This window comes from Ranitomeya variabilis, chromosome 2, assembly GCF_051348905.1.
Source record: "Ranitomeya variabilis isolate aRanVar5 chromosome 2, aRanVar5.hap1, whole genome shotgun sequence".
Classification (NCBI taxonomy): domain Eukaryota; kingdom Metazoa; phylum Chordata; class Amphibia; order Anura; family Dendrobatidae; genus Ranitomeya; species Ranitomeya variabilis.
The window spans coordinates 422,266,018-422,292,416 of NC_135233.1; the positions used below are offsets into that span (position 1 = coordinate 422,266,018).

The 26,399-nt window shown below is 51.2% G+C and overlaps 1 protein-coding gene and 1 long non-coding RNA gene across 4 annotated transcripts in view; one reads left to right on the forward strand and one right to left on the reverse strand.

The window, feature by feature from the left end:
* Positions 1–26,399, reverse strand: part of SCUBE2 (signal peptide, CUB domain and EGF like domain containing 2) — a 75,115-nt gene that overhangs the window by 30,618 nt on the left and 18,098 nt on the right. For 2 of the 3 annotated variants that reach the window (XM_077286639.1, XM_077286637.1), the window contains exons 5-12: positions 14,725–14,850; positions 13,435–13,551; positions 12,118–12,192; positions 11,930–12,046; positions 11,019–11,141; positions 10,603–10,719; positions 5,950–6,072; positions 4,685–4,801 (exon numbers count right to left, since the gene is read on the reverse strand). In XM_077286639.1, coding sequence (XP_077142754.1) covers positions 4,685–4,801; positions 5,950–6,072; positions 10,603–10,719; positions 11,019–11,141; positions 11,930–12,046; positions 12,118–12,192; positions 13,435–13,551; positions 14,725–14,850 — 915 coding nt within the window. The remainder of the gene's footprint in view (positions 1–4,684; positions 4,802–5,949; positions 6,073–10,602; positions 10,720–11,018; positions 11,142–11,929; positions 12,047–12,117; positions 12,193–13,434; positions 13,552–14,724; positions 14,851–26,399) is intronic. The other variant, XM_077286638.1, reaches the window with a different exon arrangement.
* On the forward strand, positions 6,192–14,057 carry LOC143806341 (uncharacterized). The gene is made up of 3 exons (XR_013221436.1): positions 6,192–7,129; positions 10,611–10,933; positions 13,548–14,057. It is a non-coding gene; the product is annotated as an uncharacterized LOC143806341 (long non-coding RNA).

Below are 26,399 nucleotides of genomic sequence, written 5' to 3' on the forward strand. Positions count from 1 at the left end.
TTAATACTGTAACCAGACTCCGTGATAGGGGAGGCCCCGGAGACCGGCTGGCTTATGATAGCGTAGCCTTGAATAGCATAGTAAGCGAAGCTCGCCTGGTGGATGTCCACATCCGGCACACCCCAGGTCACGGGGGTTTCACCTTTTTTAGGGGAAGCAGTAGGTCTAGGATAGATAGTTTTTTTTTAAAGGAGGAAGCCTTCTCTTCTGCAGTGTCCGCTGTTGAGGTGGAGTTCTCCGATCACGGTTTCATTTTCTTTACTTTGAATGTTACAGAGACCCCCGGATGGGGAGAGGCCTATGGAAGCTGAATTTGTCCCTTCTGGAAGAGGCGGAAGTAAGACAGTCCTTTGAGGAATTTCTTCAGAGCCAGGTACCTCTCTTGGGTCTTTGTAGCAGTAAGTCTGAGTGTTGGGAGATCTTCAAAAGAAGGGTCGCAAGGTTCTTCCGTCAGCTCTCGAGCCTCAGGGGCCTGAACAGGTACCGCCTGTATCGGGAGCTGGGGAGGAAACTCGAGCAGCTCATCTCGACTGGAGGGGACCGAGAGGAAATCTCCAGGGTGAAGACCTTGCTCAAGGGGTGCCAGTATGATAGGTACACATCCTTGGTTTTTGAGAGGGATTTCGGGAGGTACCGCTCGCCCGACCCTTACAGAAACTGCAGGTTATCAGTGAATTGTAAGATGGTGAGAGGACTGGATTGACAGTACGGGGTCCCTGAACAGATCCAAATCAGGGATCCTGGAGGTGGTCAGATCCTTCTACTTGCACCTCTTGGGGAGGGATCCTGATCGGGATGAGATGTCGGCTTTCCTGACTGAAACCATCCCTGAGCCAGGGGATGACCCCTCTCTTCATGTTTTGGCAGAAGCAATCAGGGAAGAGGAAGTGAGACGGGCGATTGATGGGCTCCGGCCCAAAAAGTCGCCCGGTCCGGATGGCTTAACATCCGAGTTCTACGAGACTTTTAGGGAATCTTTGGTCCCCCTCTTGACTGAGGTGTTTAATGAGTGCCTCTCCTCGGACATTCTGCCCAATTCAATGAGGAAGTCAGCCCTGATTATCCTGTCAAAGGGTAAAGACTCGTCCTGTATTGAGAATTGGCGTCCCATAGCGCTTCTCAATACGGACCGAAAGGTTCTGGCAAAGGTGCTTTTTAATCGGTTGGTGCAGTTTGCGCCCCGGCTCCTTTTGGGGCCCAGCATTGCTCTGTTCCAGGCCGCAGCGCATTTAGTGCTGTGCTCAGTGTCCGAAAGGCAGTGGAGCAGGGTAGGGCTGGTCACTGGAAGGGGTACATGCTGTCACTGGACCAGGCAAAAGCGTTTGATCGGGTTAATCACACCTCTGGTCCGTCCTTCTGAGATATGGCCTGCCAGGGGCGTTTGTTGATTGGCTTAAGACCTTGTACAGTGGGGCGCAGAGAGTTTCCAGCTTGTGAATGGTTGGATTGGCAGCTCTTTTGAGGTTGGGTCCGGTGTTCGCCAGGGTTGGCCCTTGAGTCCGCTGCTGTACGTGTTTGCGATTGACCCTCTTCTTAGGAGGGTGGAGCGTGGACCGTTGGCCGGGATCGGGATGGACCAGGCAGCACCGGAAGCCATTCTGAGGGTGGTGGCGTATGCCGATGATGTCACTGTGTTTGTTTCCTCTCACGAGGAGGCAGAGTGGCTGATGTCAGAGGTAGATCGCTACTCGGAGGCATCTGGGTCCAAGATCAACCGGGATAAGTGTGAGAGTCTCTGGCTGGGAGGAGGAGATCCTGGTTTTGATCTCCTGGACACCCTTCCAGGACCCAAAGTCTCTGCAAAAGTCCTTGGCATCGAATTTGGCCAGGGGGATTACCCCAAACAAAATTGGGACAGCAGGCTAGAGATCGCCACTCAGAAGGTGAACCAATGGAAGGGTTGGTCTTTGACCCTAAGGGAAAGGGTAAACCTGATTAAAACTTACCTGCTCCCTTTACTGATTTATCTGGGCAGTGTGTGCATCTTGACGGAATCTCTCTGGACTCGGGTCTACAGTTTGTTCTTCCAGCTGTTATGGGGGAATAGACTGAACCTGGTCAAGAGGGAGGTTACTTACCGTACGAGGAGACTAGGAGTGTTTGGTATGATCAACCCTGTGGTATTCCTTGTGGATACCTTCATTAAGATCAATATTGCAAACCTCTGGAAAGAGAGGGCTCCTCCGTGGGTATTCTCCTGTAGGGGATGGTTTCAGCCTTTCTTCCAGGAATGGGAGACAGGAAGGCAAGTGAAGGATCTTCGCACACCGCATGGACATCTTCCGGCTTACGCTACCTTGGTTCTGAAGGTAATTCATCGGCGGGGTCTGGGAATGTGGGAGATCAGGACTCTGCCAAGGAAAGTCCTTGACAATGGGGTTCTGTTGACCCATTTCCAGAGGCCTCTGGCGCTCAGGGACTGCTCAAGTCGGGATCTTGGGGTGGGTTTGCATCTTTTGAATTCTATCAGGATCCCCTCGATGTTTTGGGACTTGGCGCTGCTTCCATGGGAAACTGTGTGTGAGGGACAATCTGAAGTGTAGGAGCTCTGAGGACAGGAATTGTCCTCGGGAGCATTGTGGTACCTTGCTGGAAAGCATGGACCACTTCCTGCTTCATTGTCCCTTCAACACAGAGGTGTACAACAGGGTGGGTGCCTTCATTGGCTGGTCTCGGCTAGCCGGTCTCTCCTATGCGGAATGGGCCTATGGAGCATTCGGAGACCTTGGTGGTCGGGACCGCTGCACCTTATTTCTAGTTAGCGCAGTGGTTAGGTATCACACGTGGAACGCACGGTGCTTAGTATTGACGCAACGAAAAATCCTCCCAGTGGACGATGTGTTTAGGACCATACTCGGTGACCTGGTGAAGGTGCGCTCTCTGGAGTATGGGAGACTGGGCACACGGAGGGCTGCTTTCCTCTGGAGGGGCTTTTCTTTTAGTGTGCCCTAGTCTGGTCGTCTCCTTTCCTGGTGGTGGGCTGCTGCTGACACTGCAGATTTTTGTTTTGTTTGATCATTATACAGTGATGTAGGGCTGCAGGCGCCAGACTTGGGCTTTATGATTATTGTGGTGTGTGCTGCTGTATATATTGTATATGGGGATATAGATTTGGGTGTAGGTGTTAGGTTGGGTGGTGGGAAAAGGGGGGAGGTGGGTTTATCTTGTGGGACTATGGGACACTGGGTTGTTTGGGGGAAAAACTGGCACTGCCTGATCTGGCCTATGGACGTTGGACATGGACTGAGGCATGAGACGCAGGACCAACTCTCAGGTCAGTGCGGAGGTTGGGAATGGTGTGCTTGAGTGTGGGGTGGTGGTTAGCTTAGTATTGTATATATTTGCATAGTTTGTGGTTATTTTATTTATAAAAATAAATACAAAAAATAATAAAAATAATAATAAAAAAATATATATGTATGTGTATATAGCCTTTGTTTGCTATTGTTTATTTGTTTTTGTGTGCTATTGTTTATATTGTTTGCTATTATTTAGTTTGGTGACCGGACCAGAAGGTGTAAGTACTTAATGTTAGTTATTATTAGCTATTATTCTGTATATATAATATGTGTGAGAGGAGAGGAAGAGCGGCTGGACCAGTGTTCATTATACTGATTATTTTCTGGCTGATATTTCTGTTTTGTTTCTGTTACTATTATTGTTATGTTTTTCATTTTTATAATAAAAGATCTACAGGATGTAACTCAGGATCAGTAATATAATGCATGTACACAGTGACTGCACCAGCAGAATAGTGAGTGCAGCTCTGGGGTATAATACAGGATGTAACTCAGGATCAGTAATGTATGTACACAGTGACTGCACCAGCAGAATAGTGAGTGCAGCTCTGGGGTATAATACAGGATGTAACTCAGGATCAGTAATGTAATGTATGTACACAGTGACTGCACCAGCAGAATAGTGAGTGCAGCTCTGGGGTATAATACAGGATGTAACTCAGAATCAGTAATGTATGTACACAGTGACTGCACCAGCAGAATAGTGAGTGCAGCTCTGGGGTATAATACAGGATAAGTGATGTATGCGGTGACAGTACAGTTTATGTAGAATAATTTGTCACAACGATATAACGTTGATGAAACTTAACGAGCGGCTACATTGGAACAGTTAGGGTGCGTGTCCACGGTCCGTAATGACGGCGCTTTGGACGGAGTGGAAAACCTGCTCTGCCCAAAGCGCTGCCCCCTTCTGTATGTGCGGTGTTCATTGCACACATCCGGAATCTCTGCACCCCATAAAGAGGACCCTGTGATTTACCTGGCGGCGACGGAGCAGACATGCTGCGTTCTAAAAGGACGCGCCTCATGTCTGTAAACGCAGGGCCGCCGGGTGCGTGTTCGCACGCATAGTGGAGATGGGATTTCAGATAATCTCCTCCACTATGTGGTAACATCTGGATGCGGGGTTCAATCTGCAGCAAATCTGGATGGAATCCGGCCCGTGGACACATACCCCAACAATCAGACGTGCCGTATAGGACATGGGTGCAGGAGTCCACTATGATTCCCATGTCTGTCGGTGTCTACTGTCTGGGGACAACAGTACGTTACCATCAGGACTGGAGATCTGACTCTACAGCACTCCCATCATTAACGTGCTCCAGCCCGCTGAGACTTGTGGTGCTGTTTGAAGACATGTCATGTGGATGGCAGAGGCCACTTACCAGGGACGTGATAGATGTGGGACTGGCAGGTTATGAGGCAGCGCTCGCTTCCACCATTTTTTACACACTGCAGAACGGCCTTTTGGGGTACAGAGTCCATAATGGGGCTCTCCACCTCTGAGCAAGATAAAAGCAGAGATTCGAATAGAGAACGCACAACACTGGGAAGCAAACGTCCCCCGTCACCCAGGAGATACACAGTCAGCAAAATCCTAAGTTACAGTGTCAATAGCCAAAAAACAAGTAAATGTGGACAATGCATAAAAATCACATCTCACTATAAAAACTAAATGTGACAATAAAAGCCTGACATAAAAATCATCACATAAAAAGAAGACAAAAACCTATACACATTAAATGCCCTAACATCAAAGTGACATAAATGCATAGAAATAATAAAACATAATACATTTAATAGTATAAATGTATCAGAAATGTAACATTTAATCAAATATAATAAAAATATACATAAAATATACAAAAAGTAAATCTTAAAATATAAAATGTCACCAAATAGTCCAAAAAACTCTAGAAATAACAACTCATTATTATTATAACGGCCCGTCCTTCACCGCGGTCCGGGGCTTTTTTTAGTAAACCGTCTGCACCCGTTATTTTTCACTTACCTCCAGGGATCGGCTGCAGGAAACATGATCACACAATTCAGTAGATGTGTCAGTAAAGTGCGTAAGTGCGTGGGCTCGATGGTTTATGTGCGGTGGTCTCGCCCATGGAGGCTGGGGGTCACAAGATACAGCGGGGCTCAGTAATATGGACATACTTGATTTGCAGCCATAATGCAGAAACAATGGTAAGCAGTGAGCGGACAGCGCTCGGCCCATTGTGCCCGGCCCTGGCTGACCCCGTGGACTTTGTGTGCCGCCTCTGTTGCTCCCTGGGATGGTCGCAGCGCCACAAATCCATGTTTTGTATAGGTGCCTCTTCTACGTGACCTTCTGTCCGCGTAGGAATTCGCAGGTTTAACCTGTTGATTGCCGGGGTCTGTCCTCAGCGGTAGAGCGCCCACTGTACGTGTGACTCCCAGCATGCACTGCAGGCGGATAGCACGGCGTGAGTAAGGATGCAGGACAGCGTTAGTAATCACATGACCGTGCAGCACGCAGGGAGGTCACGGGGTGAAGTATCTCCTGTGTTCTGGAAATAATCCCCCGATCCTGTGAACACCCCGTCACTACCGCAGGTGACATCACACACACAGGACAAGGGTGAGGGACGGAGGGTCTGCGGGAACCGAGGGGTCTTACCCACACAGTCCTTGCGGTTCCAGTGCAGCCTGAAGCGAGGGGGGCACTGGCAGTAATAATCCCCCACTGTATTCACACACGCGTGTTCACAGCCCCCGTTATTGGTGCTGCATTCATTCACATCTAGGAAAAAGGAAGGGAAAGATTAAGACAGCTCACTGCTGAAACGCTGAAACGCTCTGTGCTGCTGGAAACCCGGCCCCCTATACTATTCTGTGACCTCCCATAGGATCAGCTCACTGCTGAAACGCTCTGTGCTGCTGGAATCCCGGCCTCCTATACTATTCTGTGACCTCCCATAGGACAAGCTCACTGCTGAAACGCTCTGTGCTGCTGGAAACCCGGGCTCCTATACTATTCTGTGACCTCCCATAGGACAAGCTCACTGCTGAAACGCTCTATGCTGCTGGAATCCCGGCCTCCTATACTATTCTGTGACCTCCCATAGGACAAGCTCACTGCTGAAACGCTCTGTGCTGCTGGAATCCCGGCCTCCTATACTATTCTGTGACCTCCCATAGGACAAGCTCACTGCTGAAACGCTCTGTGCTGCTGGAAACCCGGGCTCCTATACTATTCTGTGACCTCCCATAGGACCAGCTCACTGCTGAAACGCTCTGTGCTGCCGGAATCCCGGCCTCCTATACTATTCTGTGACCTCCCATAGGACCAGCTCACTGCTGAAACGCTCTGTGCTGCCGGAATCCCGGCCTCCTATACTATTCTGTGACCTCCCATAGGACCAGCTCACTGCTGAAACGCTCTGTGCTGCCGGAATCCCGGCCTCCTATACTATTCTGTGACCTCCCATAGGACCAGCTCACTGCTGAAACGCTCTGTGCTGCTGGAATCCCGGCCTCCTATACTATTCTGTGACCTCCCATAGGACCAGCTCACTGCTGAAACGCTCTGTGCTGCTGGAATCCCGGCCTCCTATACTATTCTGTGACCTCCCATAGGACCAGCTCACTGCTGAAACGCTGAAATGCTCTGTGCTGCTGGAATCCCGGCCTCCTATACTATTCTGTGACCTCCCATAGGACCAGCTCACTGCTGAAACACTCTGTGCTCCTGGAAACCCGGCCCCCTATACTATTCTGTGACCTCCCATAGGACCAGCTCACTGATGCCCTGAAATGCTGAAACACTCTGTACTGCTGGGGACCTGATCCTTCCAATGGTTGGTAATGCCTTTATCAGAAAGCTCTGAGTATTTCAGGTGATCAATGGGGAGGCAGCAGCAGTGAGGTGGCAGAGGTGGGCCGGCAGCAGTGGGGTGGCATGGGTAGGGCGGCAGCAGTAGGGCGGCAGCGGTTGGGGCGGCAGCAGTGGGGTGGAAGCCGTGGGGTGGCATGGGTAGGGAGGCAGAGGTGGGGCTGCAGCGGTGGGGCGGCAGCGGGGGGATGGCAGAGGTAGGGCGGCAGCGGTGGGACAGCAGAGGTAGGGCAGCAGCGGTGGGACGGCAGAGGTACGACGGCGGAGGTAGGGCGGCAGCAGTGGAACGGCGGAGGTAGGGTGGCAGCGGTGGGGCGGCAGCAGTGGGGCTGCAGCGGTGGGACGGCAGAGGTAGGGCGACGGCGGAGGTAGGGTGGCAGCGGTGGGGCGGCAGCGGTGGGACGGCAGAGGTAGGGCGGCAGCGGTAGGGCGGCAGCGGTGAGACGGCAGAGATAGGGCGGCAACGGTGGGGTGGCAGCGGTGGGACGGCAGCGGTGGGGTGGCAGCTCCTGGCACACAACCTTCCCCTTTAAATGAGGGTCTGGTCCCCGGGCAGCAGGCGCCAGCGTCCACACACGCTCCGCAGCGGACACTTCGCTCCAAAAATCTCCGTCAACAAGGAATATTTTCACAAATCCAGACGTTTCCAGCTGAATACTTTGCTGCGAGGTTTCTTCCACCACAAGGACCCGCTTGGCGTTAGCAAACTGTATTTTTGGCGTTTTATGATTTCTCGGTGATCAACGCCGAACCACAAAACTCTACACTGCGGTTCCACTGACACTTTAATTCTGAAGAGGGTGCGATACTCACGGTGTAACCCATAATGCAAGGGGGGGACGTGCAGACTATTGCACCACTGATCTAACGATCTGCAGAGCATCGCTCCTCCACCTCCTGACAGATACATAGTGATATATCCTGCAGATTATTACACCACTGACCTCTCTGCAGAGCATCACTCCTCCACCTTCTGACAGATACATAGTGATATACCCTGCAGATTATTACACCACTGACCTCTCTGCAGAGCATCGCTCCTCCACCTCCTGACAGATACACGGTGATATATTCTGCAGATTATTACACCACTGACCTCTCTGCAGAGCATCGCTCCTCCACCTCCTGACAGATACACAGTGATATATCCTGCAGATTATTACACCACTGACCTCTCTGCAGAACATCGCTCCTCCACCTCCTGACAGATACATAGTGATATAGCCTGCAGATTATTACACTACCGACCTCTCTGCAGAACATCGCTCCTCCACCTCCTGACATACATAGTGATATATCCTGCAGATTATTACACCACTGACCTCTCTGCAGAACATCGCTCCTCCACCTCCTGACAGATACATAGTGATATAGCCTGCAGATTATTACACTACAGACCTCTCTGCAGAGCATCGCTCCTCCAACTTCTGACAGATACAGTGATATATCCTGCAGATTATTACATCACTAACCTCTCTGAAGAGCATCACTCCTCCACCTCCTGACAGATACATAGTGATATACCCTGCAGATTATTACACCACTGACCTCTCTGCAGAGTATCACTCCTCCACCTTCTGACAGATACATAGTGATATACCCTGCAGATTATTACACCACTGACCTCTCTGCAGAGCATCGCTCCTCCACCTCCTGACAGATACACGGTGATATATCCTGCAGATTATTACACCACTGACCTCTCTGCAGAACATCGCTCCTCCACCTCCTGACAGTTACATAGTGATATAGCCTGCAGATTATTACACTACCGACCTCTCTGCAGAACATCGCTCCTCCATCCCCTGACAGATACATAGTGATATAGCCTGCAGATTATTACACTACCGACCCTTCTGCAGAGCATCGCTCCTCCAACTCCTGACAGATGCAGTGATATATCCTGCAGATTATTACATCACTAACCTCTCTGAAGAGCATCACTCCTCCACCTCCTGACAGATACATAGTGATATACCCTGCAGATTATTACACCACTGACCTCTCTGCAGAGCATCGCTCCTCCACCTCCTGACAGATACACGGTGATATATTCTACAGATTATTACAACACTGACCTCTCTGCAGAGCATCGCTCCTCCACCTCCTGACAGATACATAGTGATATATCCTGCAGATTATTACACCACTGACCTCTCTGCAGAGCATCGCTCCTCCACCTACTGACAGATACACAGTGATATATTCTACAGATTATTACACCACTGACCTCTCTGCAGAGCATCGCTCCTCCACCTCCTGACAGATACACAGTGATATATCCTGCAGATTATTACACCACTGACCTCTCTGCAGAACATCGCTCCTCCACCTCCTGACAGATACATAGTGATATACCCTGCAGATTATTACACCACTGACCTCTCTGCAGAGCATCGCTCCTCCACCTCCTGACAGATACAGTGATATATCCTGCAGATTATTACACCACTGACCTCTCTGCAGAGCGTCGCTCCTCCACCTCCTGACAGATACAGTGATATATCCTGCAGATTATTACACCACTGACCTCTTTGCAGAGCATCGCTCTTCCACCTCCTGACAGATACAGTGACGTATCCTGCAGATTATTACACCACTCACGTCTCTGCAGAACATCGCTCCTCCACCTCCAGACAGATACAGTGACATATCCTGCAGATTATTACACCACTGACCTCTCTGCAGAACATCGCTCCTCCACCTCCTGACAGATACAGTGATATATCCTGCAGATTATTACACCACTGACCTCTCTGCAGAGCATCACTCTTCCACCTCCTGACAGATACAGTGACATATCCTGCAGATTATTACACCACTGACCTCTCTGCAGAACATCGCTCCTCCACCTCCTGACAGATACAGTGATACATCCTGCAGATTATTACACCACTGACCTCTCTGCAGAGCATCGCTCCTCCACCTCCTGACAGATAGTGACATATCCTGCAGATTATTACACCACTAACCTCTCTGCAGAGCATCGCTCCTCCACCTCCTGACAGATACATAGTGATATATCCTGCAGATTATTACGCCTCTGACCCCTACAGATCTGCAGAATATTACGGGGTAATCCCACTATGCTGCGGGAACCTTTAGTGACTGCCCGACATCACGGTGCAGTTTGTGCGCAGCGACCATTTCCGTGCAGGGAATGAAGCTCAGTGGGAGATAATGTGTCACCCACCATTGGATCCGCCGCTCTCACCAGTATAATGAGCTCAGTGTAGCTTTTGCTGCGCAAACAAACGCCCCGGAGTCAGGAATAAATAGCCGACATTTACCCAGAGACGCCGCTCAGCGGGAACGATCCGGACGAGGAAAGCAGATCAGCGCGGACCGTCTGCAGTGAGCGCTGTGCCTGTGAGGGGACTACAACTCCCAGCATCCACCACCATTGCACCAGTCCTGATAACCTTCTGCCCCTCTTACCTCCACAGTGCGTCAGTCCGTACAGCGCATAGCCCCGGTCACACGAGCACACGAACCATCCCGGGTGATTGATGCAGGTATGATCACAAGTGCGCTCAAAGGAGCATTCATCGACATCTGCAAGAAGACAGCGCCGATCAGGGGCCACAAGGTCAAACAGTGAGAATAAGGCGCGACATGACCCAGGCACAATTGCAGGAAACTAAGTGAACCCAGACAATGGCGGCGTCCCACTGTCACATCATTACCGCCTGTGAGACTCCGTCCATCCACCAACATACATAAGAATCGGGGCCCACGTGTAACCCAGCACGCGCGGTCAGGCCTGTAAGTAAGTGCCCCCCCCCCCCCCCGGTGAGAGCTTCAGCACCCGCAGGGACGTCGGCTGGCTGCATCTCGTGGCTGGCACCGCTTACCTTGGCAGGACTTCTCATCTGTGAGCAACTTATATCCTGCTTTGCAGCTGCAATCGAAGCTGCCCACGGTGTTTTTGCAGAAGTGATCACACCCTCCGCTGTTGCTCTGGCATTCGTCAACATCTGAAACGAGGACAAGGTGGGTTGTTTTGTCACCAGGGGTCTACAGTATACCGAGCGAAAGACCCTGGACAGCAATGACTGGCAGGGTCAATATGGGCCACGGGAGCAAAGTTCATGTGTTAAAGGGATATTCCCACAAGTGAAAGCCATCTCCTTTAAGTTTGTGTGATCATCAGCTGTGATCCCCATGCATCCGGCGAGCGGAGAGCTGTGCATGCCCACCTCTGCTCCGGTCATCATCTATGGGATCGCAGAGCCGTACACATGGCTTTCTCCGGCTGTCCCATACACCATGAATGGAGCAGAGGGCGAAGCTTTGTAAATCATTGGGGGCCCAGAGGTCGGACTTCCAGAGATAAGTAAATTACCCCCTGTCCTGTGGATACAAAACTAGCTTTAATTGTGGTGATCCCCTTAAGAGTGGCCATGGAGATAATTTACATCACAGGGCACCTGTAAAGCTTTCCACCCTGCGGTGGTCTCCGCAGTTAATACTTTAGCCCCCTAGATCCTCTGCTGAGTGTTAGCCACTTCTACAACTCTACTGTGTGACAGCCCCCCAGTTAGCGCTGCTGTGGCCCCTCCAGGGCGTCCTGTAACCCTCCGCTCACGCACAGGCCGGGGGACTGATCCTTACAGCGATGTTTCAGAATAGCAGCCAAGTCCCTCTATAACTGGAAGCAGCCGGCGCAGCTTGGCACCGACACCAAATAGCCGGAGTGGAGGGTCCGGGGCCGCTCCGCCCGCAGCGTACGGCTGTGTGCATGCTTACTCATCGCCTCGCTCACCTCTACACGTCTTCCCATCAAACTGCAGCGTGAACCCCACAGGACAGCTGCAGCGCACACCCGTCGATGTGTCCCGGCACGTCCGGTCACACCCTCCGTTATTAACGGCGCACGTCTCTGAGGAAGAAGACAGACTGTGATCAATCATTACCGACCCTGTACAGACCCCTGAGAGACCCCTAGCTTACCCATCACCAGCCGGCGCTTCACCCTCTTATCCAGCTCAGCCACCGACGTAGCATTGGGGTCAGATTCCTCCTTCTCTGAGGAGACAAGACACAAACACCAGTGACAACCTGTCAGTCCAACACCAACCAGCAGAATAGTGAGTGCAGCTCTGGGGTATAATACAGGAGGTAACTCAGGATCAGTAATGCATGTACACAGTGACTGCACCAGCAGAATAGTGAGTGCAGCTCTGGGGAATAATACAGGATGTAACTCAGGATCAGTAATGTAATGTATGTACACAGCGACTGCACCAGCAGAATACTGAGTGCAGCTCTGGGGTATAATACAGGATGTAACTCAGGATCAGTGATGTAATGTATGTACACAGAGACTGCACCAGCAGAATTGTGAGTGCAGCTCTGGGGTATAATACAGGAGGTAACTCAGGATCAGTAATGTAATGTATGTACACAGTGACTGCACCAGCAGAATAGTGAGTGCAGCTCTGGGGTATAATACAGGATGTAACTCAGGATCAGTAATGTAATGAATGTACACAGTGACTGCACCAGCAGAATAGTGAGTGCAGCTCTGGGGTATAATACAGGATGTAACTCAGGATCAGTAATGTAATGTATGTACACAGTTACTGCACCAGCAGAATAGTGAGTGCAGCTCTGGAGTATAATACAGGATGTAACTCAGGATTAGTAAAGTAATGTATGTACACAGTGACTGCACCAGCAGAATAGTGAGTGCAACTCTGGAGTATAATACATTATGTAACTCAGGATCAGTAATGTAATGTATGCACACAGTGACTGCACCAGAAGAATAGTGAGTGCAGCTCTGGGGTATAATACAGGAGGTAACTCAGGATCAGTAATGTAATGTATGTACACAGTGACTGCACCAGCAGAATAGTGAGTGCAGCTCTGGGGTATAATACAGGAGGTAACTCGGGATCAGTAATGTAATGTATGTACACAGTGACTGCACCAGCAGAATAGTGAGTGCAGCTCTGGAGTATAATACAGGATGTAACTCAGGATCAGTAATGTATGTACACAGTGACTGCACCAGCAGAATAGTGAGTACAGCTCTGGGGTATAACTTAGGATCAGTAATGTATGTACACAGTGACTGCACCAGTAGAATAGTGAGTAGAGCTCTGGAGTATAATGCAGGAGGTAACTCGGGATCAGTAATGTAATGTATGTACACAGTGACTGCACCAGCAGAATAGTGAGTGCAGCTCTGGGGTATAATACAGGATGTAACTCAGGATCAGTACTGTATGATATGATTGGCTTTAGTAACACGATACTAATTACCTATGCAGGTCTTGCCATCAGATTGCAGGCTGTACTTCGGGTGGCACATGCACACTGGCCTGGTGTCTGTATCGTTACATGTATGTTGACATGCTCCATTTCCATGATTACAGGTCACTGTGAAGGAAACACCAACGGGTCAAAATCAGAGAACAATCGTCTGTATTCATAAGATCTATCTTCAGTCAGTGGATGCACCAATATGCTGCCATTCACTGACAGTAAGCAGAGATCCGGGACATGGCAGAGTACGGAGACACGTATAACAGGAAGTTGCAGAACCTTTCACTGATTACATTTCTCTGGATTTTCTGGTTTTATGTTGGTGAAATCTGCCTATTAATTACAATTGGAGGCGCTGAAACCCAAGCCCCCCTGCCGGACCCCGATCTCCCTCCTGATGGAGGCCCTCCGCTCACCAGCAGTTTATAGAGCGGCCCCCCGCCCGATGGACGCAGCATTTCACAAGCGCTGCACATAAAGGGGGCTGCTGGACGTGAGCCTGATGGAGCCAAGCTGCCGGCGACAGGCACAGCCACTCAGGCTTTCTATTTTGATGGATTTTTGGCGCTGAATTTATTCATTTATTTATTGAAATAAAACTTTACGAGTCAAGATCTAGAAACGCGGAGACATAACATAATGAGCCGACCAATCAGGAGTCGGACTACAGCGAGATCCCAAAGTTTGTGGTTTTCTTCCTGCACAAAAGAACAGGAATCAGGTCGGATAGAGCAGTGATAATGGGGGAAGTGTGGGCCGGCGGTGCTGGACGGGAGATCAGCGGAACCAGGGCGCCGCTTATCTAATACAATGTGCAGTTCCCTTACTATTAACCCATAAAATGAGGAGACTTTCCAATAGCATAAGACTTGGGATCACTATTTGAGCAATTGTCTATCGTGTCTGGTGTAAAGGGCCGTGCATGCTTCATGTCCAAGAACATTGTTGCAATCTCTCACTTTGTATTTCCGTTCTCGGCCTTCTCGGGATCTCAGCTTGCTTTCAGTGAATGGAAACCATTCCAGCAGAAAAACTGTAAAGTCCTAATGTTTCACCAGGATAGCGGCGTTCTGTCACACTAACTCTGAGAACTGAGCCCTGCCTGCACTGATACATTGTAGCAGAGTCTCAGCACCACAGGGGGAGATTTGCGCTGCTGATCTGCTTATCCCAAACAGGATGACTTAATCTGGACACAACTGTAACAACACAAGTCTTCAGTCACTGACAGCAAGCAAACGTCGTCGGGACGACTGAATAATCACCACCCAGATCCCAGACACTCACAGATACAAGCTCTTTGGTTCTTTGCAAGTTCAAATCCAGGTCTGCAATCACATGCCACGCCACCTCTCGGGGTCTCCCGGCAGATGTGCCCACATCCGTGGTCTTTGTTCATGCAGCTCAAGCCCTCTGGAAAACACAAAGTGAAGGTCACAGCTGGGAAACACTGAACCATGGATGGAGAGGTCCTCGTCACTTCCAACCATTAATCTTATTCATTTCATAGATCGGAAATTTATATAGTACGGTGCCATCTGGTGTTCATAGTGTATAGCAATGTGCACATCCGCCTGATGAGCTGAGTGTTGTAGGACACACATGCTCAGTCACCTTCACCTAGTGAGCCGACTGCTGGAGGACACACATGCTCAGTCACCTCCATCTAAGGCCGGGGTCACACATGCGTGTTTTACGGACGTAAGAGCGCAGAAACTACGTCCGTAAAACTCGCATTACATACGGCACAATTATTCTCAATGGGGCTGCTCCTATCAGCCGTATATTACGGATCCGTAATATACGGCTTTCTACGGCCGTACAAAATCGCAGCATGCTGCGTTTGTCAGCGTATTGCGCAAAAAAATCGCCAATGAAAGTCTATGGGGGCGAGAAAAATACGGATTCCACACGGACCAGCAGTGTGACTTGCGAGAAATACGCAGCGGTGTAAGGCTACGTTCACATTTGCGGCCAGCGCCGCAGCGTCGGGCGCCGCAGCGGCGCCGCATGCGTCATGCGCCCCTATATTTAACATGGGGGCGCATGGACATGCGGCGCACTTGCGTTTTGCGCCGCATGCGTCGCTGCGGCGCCCGCGTCGGGGCGCAGAGGACGCAGCAAGTTGCATTTTTGCTGCGTCCAAATTCAATGAAAAAAACGACGCATGCGGCGCAAAACGCAGCGTTGTGCATGCGCTTTGCTGCGTTTTTGTTTGCGTTGTGCGCTGCGGCGCACAACGCAAATGTGAACGTAGCCTTAGTGAAAAGTCGGTAATTCAATTGCCGGCTTTTCATTTCTCCTGCACAAACCCGACAGGATATGAGACATGGTTTACATACAGTAAACCATCTCATATCCCCATTTTTTTTGCATATTCCACACTACTAATGTTAGTAGTGTGTATGTGCAAAATTTCAGCGCTGTAGCTGCTAAAATAAAGGGTTAAATGGCGGAAAAAATTGGCGTGGGCTCCCGCACAATTTTCTCCGCCAGAATGGTAAAGCCAGTGACTGAGGGCAGATATTAATAGCCAGGAGAGGGTCCATGGTTATTGGCCCCCCCGTGGCTAAAAACATCTGCCCCCAGCCACCCCAGAAAAGGCACATCTGGAAGATGCGCCTATTCTGGCACTTGGCCACTCTCTTCCCACTCCCTGTAGCGGTGGGATATGGGGTAATGAAGGGTTAATGCCACCTTGCTATTGTAAGGTGACATTAAGCCAGATTAATAATGGAGAGGCGTCAATTATGACACCTATCCATTATTAATCCAATTGTATGAAAGGGTTAAAAAACACACACACACATGATTTAAAAGTATTTTAATGAAATAAACACAGCGGTTGTTTTAATAATTTATTGCTCTCTCAATCCATCAGCAACACCCTCGCTTGGAAAAATAATAAACACACAAGATACATACCTTCTGATGTCCGATCACGTCCCACGAGGTAATCCATCTGAAGGGGTTAACTAATATTACAGGCACGAGCTGCGATAAACCACTCGCTCGTGCCTGTAATCCCCGGGTGCTGAAAGGAAAGCAGTGATCTATACTTACATTGAGTCGCGGTGATGCGCCCCTGCTGGATGTCCTCATGAACTGCAGCCTGGGAACTTTTTCCCACGCTCCAGGTCATATGAGGACATCCACCAGGGGGCGCATCACCGCGACTGAAGGAAATGTAGGTCAATGACCTACATTTCATTCATTTGCCGGGGATTACAGGCACGGAGCACAGCTGCATTAGCAGGGCTCCTGCCTGTAAAATATTTTAACTCCTTTAGATGGATTACCTCGTGGGACGTGACGGTTCAGCTGAGGGTATGTATCTTGTGCGTTTATTATTTTTCCAAGCGAGGGTGTTCCTGATGGATTGAGAGAGCAATAAATTATTAAAACAACCGCTGTGTTTATTTCATTAAAATACTTTTAAATCATGTGTGTGTGTGTTTTTGAACCCTTTCATACAATTGGATTAATAATGGATAGGTGACATAATTGACGCCTCTCCATTATTAATCTGGCTTAATGTCACCTTACAATAGCAAGGTGACATTAACCCTTCATTACCCCATATCCCACCGCTACAGGGGAGTGGGAAGAGAGTGGCCAAGTGCCAGAATATGCGCATCTTCCAGATGTGCCTTTTCTGGGGTGGCTGGGGGCAGATGTTTTTAGCCACGGGGGGGCCAATAACCATGGACCCTCTCCTGGCTATTAATATCTGCCCTCAGTCACTGGCTTTACCATTCTGGCGGAAAAAATTGCGCGGGAGCCCACGCCAATTTTTTCCGCCATTTAACCCTTTATTTTAGCAGCTACAGCGCTGAAATTTTGCACATACACACTACTAACATTAGTAGTGTGGAATATGCAAAAAAAATGGGGATATGAGATGGTTTACTGTATGTAAACCATGTCTCATATCCTGTCGGGTTTGTGCAGGAGAAATGAAAAGCCGGCAATTGAATTACCGGCTGTTCACAGATATCGCGCTGAATGAAATCTAAATACAGAATATATATATATGTGTCTCAATGACATATATATATATATATATATATATATATATATATATATATATATATATATATATATATACACTGTATATATGTTTTAATGAACATTTGAGCACATAAATCCATTAGATGTCGGTTTTGCAAGCCTGCGTGAAAATCTCGCAGTACGGATGCCATGCGCAAAATACGCTGACACACCCTGCCTACGGATCAATATTTTGGGAACATTTCTCCGTATTACGGCCGTAGTACGGACGTATAATACGTGGCGTATTGTCTTACGCCAAGTGTGACCCCAGCCTAACAAGTCGAGTGCTGGAGGACACATATGCTAAGTTACCTCCACCTAATGAGCCGAGTCTTGGAAGACTCACATATCAGTCATCTCCATCTAATGAGACGAGTTTTGGAGGACTCACACACTCAGTCCCTCCACCTAGTGAGAAGAGTGCTGGAGGACACACATGCTCCGTTACCTCCATCTAATGAGCCGAGTGCTGCAGGACACCCGCTCAGTCACCTCCAGATGATGAGATGAGTGCTGGAGGACACACACGCTCAGTCAACTGCAGATGATGAGCCGAGTGCTGGAGGACACACATGCTCAGTCCCTCCACCCAGTTAGAAGAGTGCTGGAGGACACACATGCTCCATTACCTCCACCTAATGAGCCGAGTGCTGCAGGACACCCGCTCAGTCACCTCCAGATGATGAGATGAGTGCTGGAGGACACACATGCTCAGTCACCTCCACCTAGTGAGCCGAGTGCTGGAGGACACACATGCTCTGTCACTTCCATCTAACAAGTCGAGTGCTGGAGGACACACACTAAGTCCTCTCCACCTAATGAGCCAAGTGCTGAAGGACACACACGCTTAGTTACCCTCATCACAGCCAGTTGTGTGCAGAGTGATGCTCTACTTTGCAGGGCACCTAATATCTTTCTGACTGCTTGGCAGGGAAGAAGCAGAGCCCTGCACTATATGGCAGTCCAGCTGTGGAGAAGTCAGAAAGACTATTCTGTCAGCTGCCAGAGGAGAAGGAGACAGATTCTGTCTGGAGCAGAGCTCCTGCAGCGCAGATTAACAGTAGCTCCTGGGAGGACATCCGGAAACATAAAGGATTAAAAAATGATCATTTTATTGTTGTAAAAACCGTAAATTACTACAAGGGAAGTATAGGGACTACTATTGCCTGCCAGAGGGAAAAAGAGACTGACTCTGTGCAGAGTCGCCCACATCAGCACCAAGACATGTGAAGCGAAGCGTTTATGGCGCAGGTGGAATCCGCACATTATAAAACGGACGTCTAACTCCCATCCGCAATACACAAACATATGTTTTCCACATTGTCTTTTATTTTATGTTTTTTAGCAGAAATTCCAGACATAAATATAAAGTTTGCTCCGACGTCGCTGCCAGGATAAATGTAACCGGAGCTACACGGAGCTCAGCGTCAGGCTGCAGCGTTAATGCCGCTCTGTCATCGTTACACGCGGGCGCGATCCAACGTGAAACGCGATCTCGTTACTGTGAAGTCCAGAAGGGCCATAAATCGCAGGTCCCGGGGCGCTGCTACAACATGGCCGCTGTCCTAAAGCCGCCGGCGCCCTCGGATTTTGTGCACATCTGACTGGCTGTATTACCGAGATGACCGCAGAGTCCGATCCTGGCAGCGCAGACGTTTGTATTGGCCGGGGAACGCTGGGAAGCTGGAGATGAAGAATTCAGGTGTTTGTTAAAAAAAAATAAAAAATGAGTGACGCTAAAGAAAACAGCGAGTCGGCCATGAAACTGAAGCCGCCATTGTAACAGCCTATAAAGCAGCGGCTCTGGAGCTGGATCGCGGCACTGCACCCCTGGAGCTCGGTAGGGGTGGGGGGGTGGTTCGGTTTCATCATAATAAGGTCAAAAGTTGAGTAATTCCAGGTTGGGGTCTCCAGTGAGGTGACGGCTCACTGGCTGCAACCTTTACCATAGGACTGAGAACAGGGAGCACCAGAAGTCCCAGGAGCTGATGATTAAAGGGCTCCTCCAGGCTGCTGGAAATGAGAAGTGCCCCCATCACTAGGACCCTCATCGGACCTTGAGAAGAACTCCATCAGTCTCCTGGGAAGAAAGCTAAAAGAGTTGCCACTTACGGACTAACTTCATCATTATTCTGTCTATCTCTGCTTGCTGTCAGGGAATAGAAACATCTATCAGTTACATTCAGACGCTGGAAAGCACTGGACGGTTTGCAGAAAAATGTTCCCCTTTTCGCTGATAGCAAACAGGGACTTTGAAATTGGCTGAGGAATTAACACCAAGGTGTGAAGGTGACGGGAAGGGACGTCATGCTGAAAAAAGGGGCCTTATACAGTGATGGCATATTAATACTACTTGATTGGGATTGTTCCCACCTCTGCCAATCCTGTGAATGGATGGGAACCATTGCTGGTACAGCCGGGCTTCAAATATAGGGGCTAGCTGCGATTTCCTGCAAAGTCCAGGAGTGCTGCTCTGCAGGAAATGCCTGGGGCAGATGTGTAAGGATAACACTGCGGCCCATTGTAAGATATACCTGCAAAGCAGCGCTCCTGGGCATCCGCCTGTGCAGGGAACTGCAGAAGACCCGCTGATGGATGTGGCATGGGGGGGACGTGCTGGCCTCCGCTGGTAGATGTGACATGGGGGGACGTCCTGGCCTCCGCTGGTAGATGTGACATGGGGGGACGTCCTGGCCTCCGCTGGTAGATGTGACATAGGGGGACGTCCTGGCCTCCGCTGGTAGATGTGGCATGGGGGGATGTGCTAGTCTCCGCTGGTAGATGTGGCATGGGGGGACGTCCTGGCCTCCGCTGGTAGATGTGGCATGGGGGACGAGCTGGCCTCCGCTGGTAGATGTGGCATGGGGGACGAGCTGGCCTCCGCTGGTAGATGTGACATGGGGGGACATCCTGGCCTCCGCTGGTAGATGTGACATAGGGGGACGTCCTGGCCTCCGCTGGTAGATGTGGCATGGGGGGATGTGCTAGTCTCCGCTGGTAGATGTGGCATGGGGGGACGTCCTGGCCTCCGCTGGTAAATGTGGCATGGGGGGACGAGCTGGCTTCCGCTGGTAGATGTGGCATGGGGGACGAGCTGGCCTCCGCTGGTAGATGTGGCATGGGGGACGAGCTGGCCTCCGCTGGTAGATGTGGCATGGGGGGATGTTCTGGCCTCCGCTGGTAGATGTGGAATGGGGGGACGAGCTGGCTTCCGCTGGTAGATGTGGCATGGGGGACGAGCTGGCCTCCGCTGGTAGATGTGGCATGGGGGGACGAGCTGGCCTCCGCTGGTAGATGTGGCATGGGGGGACGTCCTGGCCTCTGCTGGTAGATGTGGCATGGGGGGACTTGCTGGCCTCCGCTGGTAGATGTGACATGGGGGGACGTCCTGGCCTCTGCTGGTAGGTGTGGCATGGGGGGACGTGCTGGCCTCCGCTGGTAGATGTGGCATGGGGGGGACGTGCTGGCCTCCGTTGGTAGATGTGGCATGGGGGGACGTGCTGGCCTCCGCTGGTACATGTGGCATGGGGGGACGTGCTGGCCTCAAATGGTAGATGTGGCATGGGGGGGACGTGCTGGCCTCCAATGGTAGATGTGACATGGGAGGACGTACTGGCCTCTGCTGGTAATTGTGACATGGGGGGACGTCCTGACCTCTGCTGGTAGATGTGACATGGGGGGGGACGTGTTGGCCTCCACTGGTAGATGTGACATGGGGGGGATGTGCTGGCCTCTGCTGGTAGATGTGACATGGGGGGACGTGCTGGCCTCCGCTGGTAGACGGGACATGGGGGGTTGTACTGGCCTCTGCTGGTAGATGTGGCATGGGGGGACGTGACATGGGGGGACGTGCTGGCCTCCGCTGGTAGATGTGGCATGGGGGGACGTGCTGGCCTCCGCTGGTAATTGTGACATGGGGGGACATCCTGGCCTCCGCTGGTAGATGTGGCATGGGGGGACGTGCTGGCCTCCGCTGGTAGATGTGGCATGGGGGGGACATGCTGGCCTCCACTGGTAGATGTGGCATGGGGGGACGTGCTGGCCTCTGCTGGAAAATGTGGCATGGGGGGACAGGACATGGGGGGATGTCCTGGCCTCCGCTGGTAGATGTGGCATGGGGGGACGTCCTGGCCTCCGCTGGTACATGTGGCATGGGGGGACGTCCTGGCCTCCGCTGGTACATGTGGCATGGGGGGACGTCCTGGCCTCCGCTGGTACATGTGACAGCATACAGCACCTTACAGCTGGTGTAAATGGAAGTAACAGGCAAAGCCGCCTTTGACCAGCGCTCGCCCTAGTGAATGCCAAGCACAGGAGGAGCCGGAGATCAGCGGCGCGGGCACCGGACTGAGACCAAGCGATACATATATTTATACGTCAATTATATTTTATGACTTTTCCTAATCTCTAAAACCCTTAAGTAATTAAACGGCAGAGACTCCTCTGTGCTGCAGTGATGTTTATAGAGTACACATGGCCCCGGGCCCCTGGCAGCACCTGCTCTCTGCGGGGCCCATTTCCTCCAAAGATCCAGCACAGTCCATTTGTCTCAATCTGAGCCTGTAAATTACACTTAATGTGCCCTTGTAATCATCCCCCGGGCAAGCTTTGACCCCTGGGGGCTCTGCAACAAATTGCCCCCAATTCCTGAGCGTGTAACAGTATTCCACCCAAATCACCAGGGTAATATAGCTCCATGAGCATGCAATTACACAGCGTCCAACCGGACACCCCCACCATAACCTGCGGCTGTATCCTGCCCCTCACTATACAGCAAGAATAGTGAGCTGGAACTGAACCGCCACAGTGTACGGGGGCCGCACTGATGTGTACACGGATAACGGGGGCCGCACCGACGTGTACAGGGATAACGGGGGCCGCACCGACGTGTACAGGGATAACGGGGGCCGCACCGACGTGTACAGGGATAACGGGGGCCGCACCGACGTGTACAGGGATAACGGGGGCCGCACCGACGTGTACAGGGATAACGGGGGCCGCACTGATATGTACACCGATAACGGGGGCCGCACCGATGTGTACACGGATAACGGGGGCCGCACCGATGTGTACACCGATAACGGGGGCCGCACCGATGTGTACACGGATAACGGGGGCAGCACCGACGTGTACAGGGATAACGGGGGCCGCACCGACGTGTACACGGATAACGGGGGCCGCACTGACGTGTACATATCACACAGGATAGGATTAGATACACGGCTCAGCAGACAGTATCACACAGGATTAGATACACAGCTCAGCAGACAGTATCACACAGGATTAGACACACGGCTCAGCAGACAGTATCACACAGGATTAGATACACAGCTCAGTAGTCAGTATCGCACAGGATGGGATTAGATACACAGCTCAGCAGTCAGTATCACACAGGATAGGATTAGATACACAGCTCAGCAGTCCGTATCACACAGGACAGGATTAGATACACGGCTCAGCAGTCAGTATCACACAGGAAAGGATTAGATACACAGCTCAGCAGCCAGTATCACACAGGATGAGATTAGATACACAGCTCAGTCAGTATTTACACAGGATGAGATTAGATACACAGCTCAGCAGACAGTATCACACAGGATTAGATACACGCCTCAGCAGTCAGTATCACACTGGAGAGGATTAGATACATGGCTCAGCAGTCAGTATCACACAGGATGGGATTAGATACACAGCTCAGCTGCCAGTATCACACAGGATGAGATTAGATACACAGCTCAGCAGTCAGTATCACACAGGATGAGATTAGATACACGGCTCAGCAGTCGTATCACACTGGAGAGGATTAGATACACGGCTCAGCAGACAGCATCACACAGGGGAGGATTAGATACACGGCTCAGCAGTCAGTATCACACTGGAGAGGATTAGATACACAGCTCAGCAGACAGTATCACACAGGATTAGACACACGGCTCAGCAGACAGTATCACACAGGATTAGATACACAGCTCAGTAGTCAGTATCGCACAGGATGGGATTAGATACACAGCTCAGCAGTCAGTATCACACAGGATAGGATTAGATACACAGCTCAGCAGTCCGTATCACACAGGACAGGATTAGATACACGGCTCAGCAGTCAGTATCACACAGGAAAGGATTAGATACACAGCTCAGCAGCCAGTATCACACAGGATGAGATTAGATACACAGCTCAGTCAGTATTTACACAGGATGAGATTAGATACACAGCTCAGCAGACAGTATCACACAGGATTAGATACACGCCTCAGCAGTCAGTATCACACTGGAGAGGATTAGATACACGGCTCAGCAGTCAGTATCACACAGGATGGGATTAGATACACAGCTCAGCAGCCAGTATCACACAGGATGAGATTAGATACACAGCTCAGCAGTCAGTATCACACAGGATGAGATTAGATACACGGCTCAGCAGTCGTATCACACTGGAGAGGATTAGATACACAGCTCAGCAGACAGTATCACACAGGATAGGATTAGATACACGGCTCAGCAGTCAGTATCACACAGGAGAGGATTAGTTACACGGCTCAGCAGACTGTATCACCTATGATGGGATTAGATACAATGGTTCAGCTTTAGGGTCTGATGTGAGTCTTCCTTTATCTCAGGGGTCTGGGCTGGGGGCTAGTTACTGTTTTGATCATCATTTAGCAGCTGCTCCGAGACCCGATCTGGCTTGGGTGTAAATGGCTTTATGGAAATGTCGGGAAATGGACGTCTCACCCTGTTCCTGAAGACATCAGACGCTCCATGTGAACACTGCCATGCGGTCTTATATGTCACACTAATGTGTGTATAATGTCATGTATTATGGCGATGTGCAGTATGTAAAGTGTTAATGAATAATGTGAGGACAGCACAGGATATAGAATAAGCACAATGGGTTTAACATATAAGACATGAAATGGTTAAAGACAGAACTAGCCCAGTGGGGGGCACTATTGCTGACAAAAGGGGGCAGTTACTGGTTAGAGGAAGTTCAGAGTCGGTAAAGTGCATGGTGAGGGCCAAGTTCAGGGGCGGTGGGCTGCTAGGGGGGCATGGGCTGCTAGGGTGGAATGGGCTGCTAGGGTGGAATGGGCTGCCAGGGGGGGCATGGCCCACCATTTGAGGCAGTGTCCGGAGCCTGGGGTCCGGGCCAGGAACCATGGGGCGGGCCTGGTCTTCTGACATCATGGGGTCGGTGGACGTGGAATTACGTGCGCTGGGTGACCTGCCAGAGTGGGAAATGAATCCCCAGGGCTGATGGAGTCAGTGGGCCTGGGGGACAGTCCAGAATGAATGGGTGGCAGGACAGAGGAGGACTTGTACTATGGAGGCAGGAGGTGCGCACTGCTGGGCCCTCGCCCACCTGATGAACTTGGACTGTTTAGTAAAAGATTGCCGATATAAAGACCCTGGTGTCCCATGCATTGTGCTGAGGATGGAAGCACGGAGCCAGCGGAGGCCGGCGACCTATGAGTGTGACGCCCCTCTGGGACTGGGACACCCCTGCCTGTAAAGTGCCAGAGTGAAACCGGACAGCCGCGACCACCGCTCTGCAGCACTGTACAGAGAAATCCTACATGAGCAAAGACTTCTACAGACACAACCGTGCGGAGCTGCCAGGAGGGGGTGAACACTTATGCAATCATTAAGGACTCTTATGTAGGTCCATAGTGGTGAATATGATTTACGGGCCCTGTGTATATCGCACACAGCACATGGCGCGGATCGTGGGCTGGGGGATCACTGTGTGCAGGGGCATCACTGTGTGCAGCGGGATCACTGTGTGCAGCGGGATCACTGTGTGCAGGGGGATCACTGTGTGCAGGGGGATCACTGTGTGCAGGGGGATCACTGTGTGCAGAGGCATCACTGTGTGCAGAGGGATCACTGTGTGCAGAGGCATCACCGTGTGCAGAGGCATCACCGTGTGCAGAGGCATCACCGTGTGCAGGGGGATCACGGTCTGCAGGGGGATCACGGTCTGCAGGGGGATCACGGTCTGCAGGGGGATCACGGTCTGCAGGGGGATCACGGTCTGCAGGGGGATCACGGTCTGCAGGGGGATCACGGTCTGCAGGGGGATCACGGTCTGCAGGGGGATCACGGTCTGCAGGGGGATCACTGTATGCAGAGGCATCACAGTGTGCAGAGGGATCACTGTGTGCAGAGGCATCACCGTGTGCAGAGGCATCACCGTGTGCAGAGGCATCACCGTGTGCAGAGGCATCACCGTGTGCAGGGGGATCACCGTGTGCAGAGGCATCACCGTGTGCAGAGGCATCACCATGTGCAGAGGCATCACCGTGTGCAGGGGGATCACCGTGTGCAGGGGGATCACCGTGTGCAGGGGGATCACCGTGTGCAGAGGCATCACCGTGTGCAGGGGGATCACCGTGTGCAGGGGGATCACCGTGTGCAGGGGGATCACTGTGTGCAGGGGGATCACTGTGTGCAGGGCACGGCCATATAATCGGTGGCTGGCGTGAAGACGGTGCGTGAATCACATCTCAATTAGTCACTTGGTCTGAAGGCCGGGCCATTGACATTAGGGTCCAGAGGGCGTCCTGCTCCCCGATCATAGGGGCTTTAGTCAACAAAGGAGCCGACATCGGCCCCACTACCACTATTCAGCCCAGATGGCTTTTTGATCCTTTTTTTCCCCACAGTGAGAACTTCACACAAAACAAAGATTCCTCCATCCGAGCAAATGTGCAGGACATGAAAGAGCCGGGCCCGTCCCGCTGCCCATCACTGCTCCGGGGACACTAATCACTCGGATTTATGCCGCCGTCCACTGTGACATTTCTGCACTAACAAGCAAGCGATCCCTCAACAAACTGCAACTGCCGAGATGAACCCGCGGATTTAACGAAAGTCATTTACTGTTCAGCCGCTGGGGAAGGGGCCCCCGA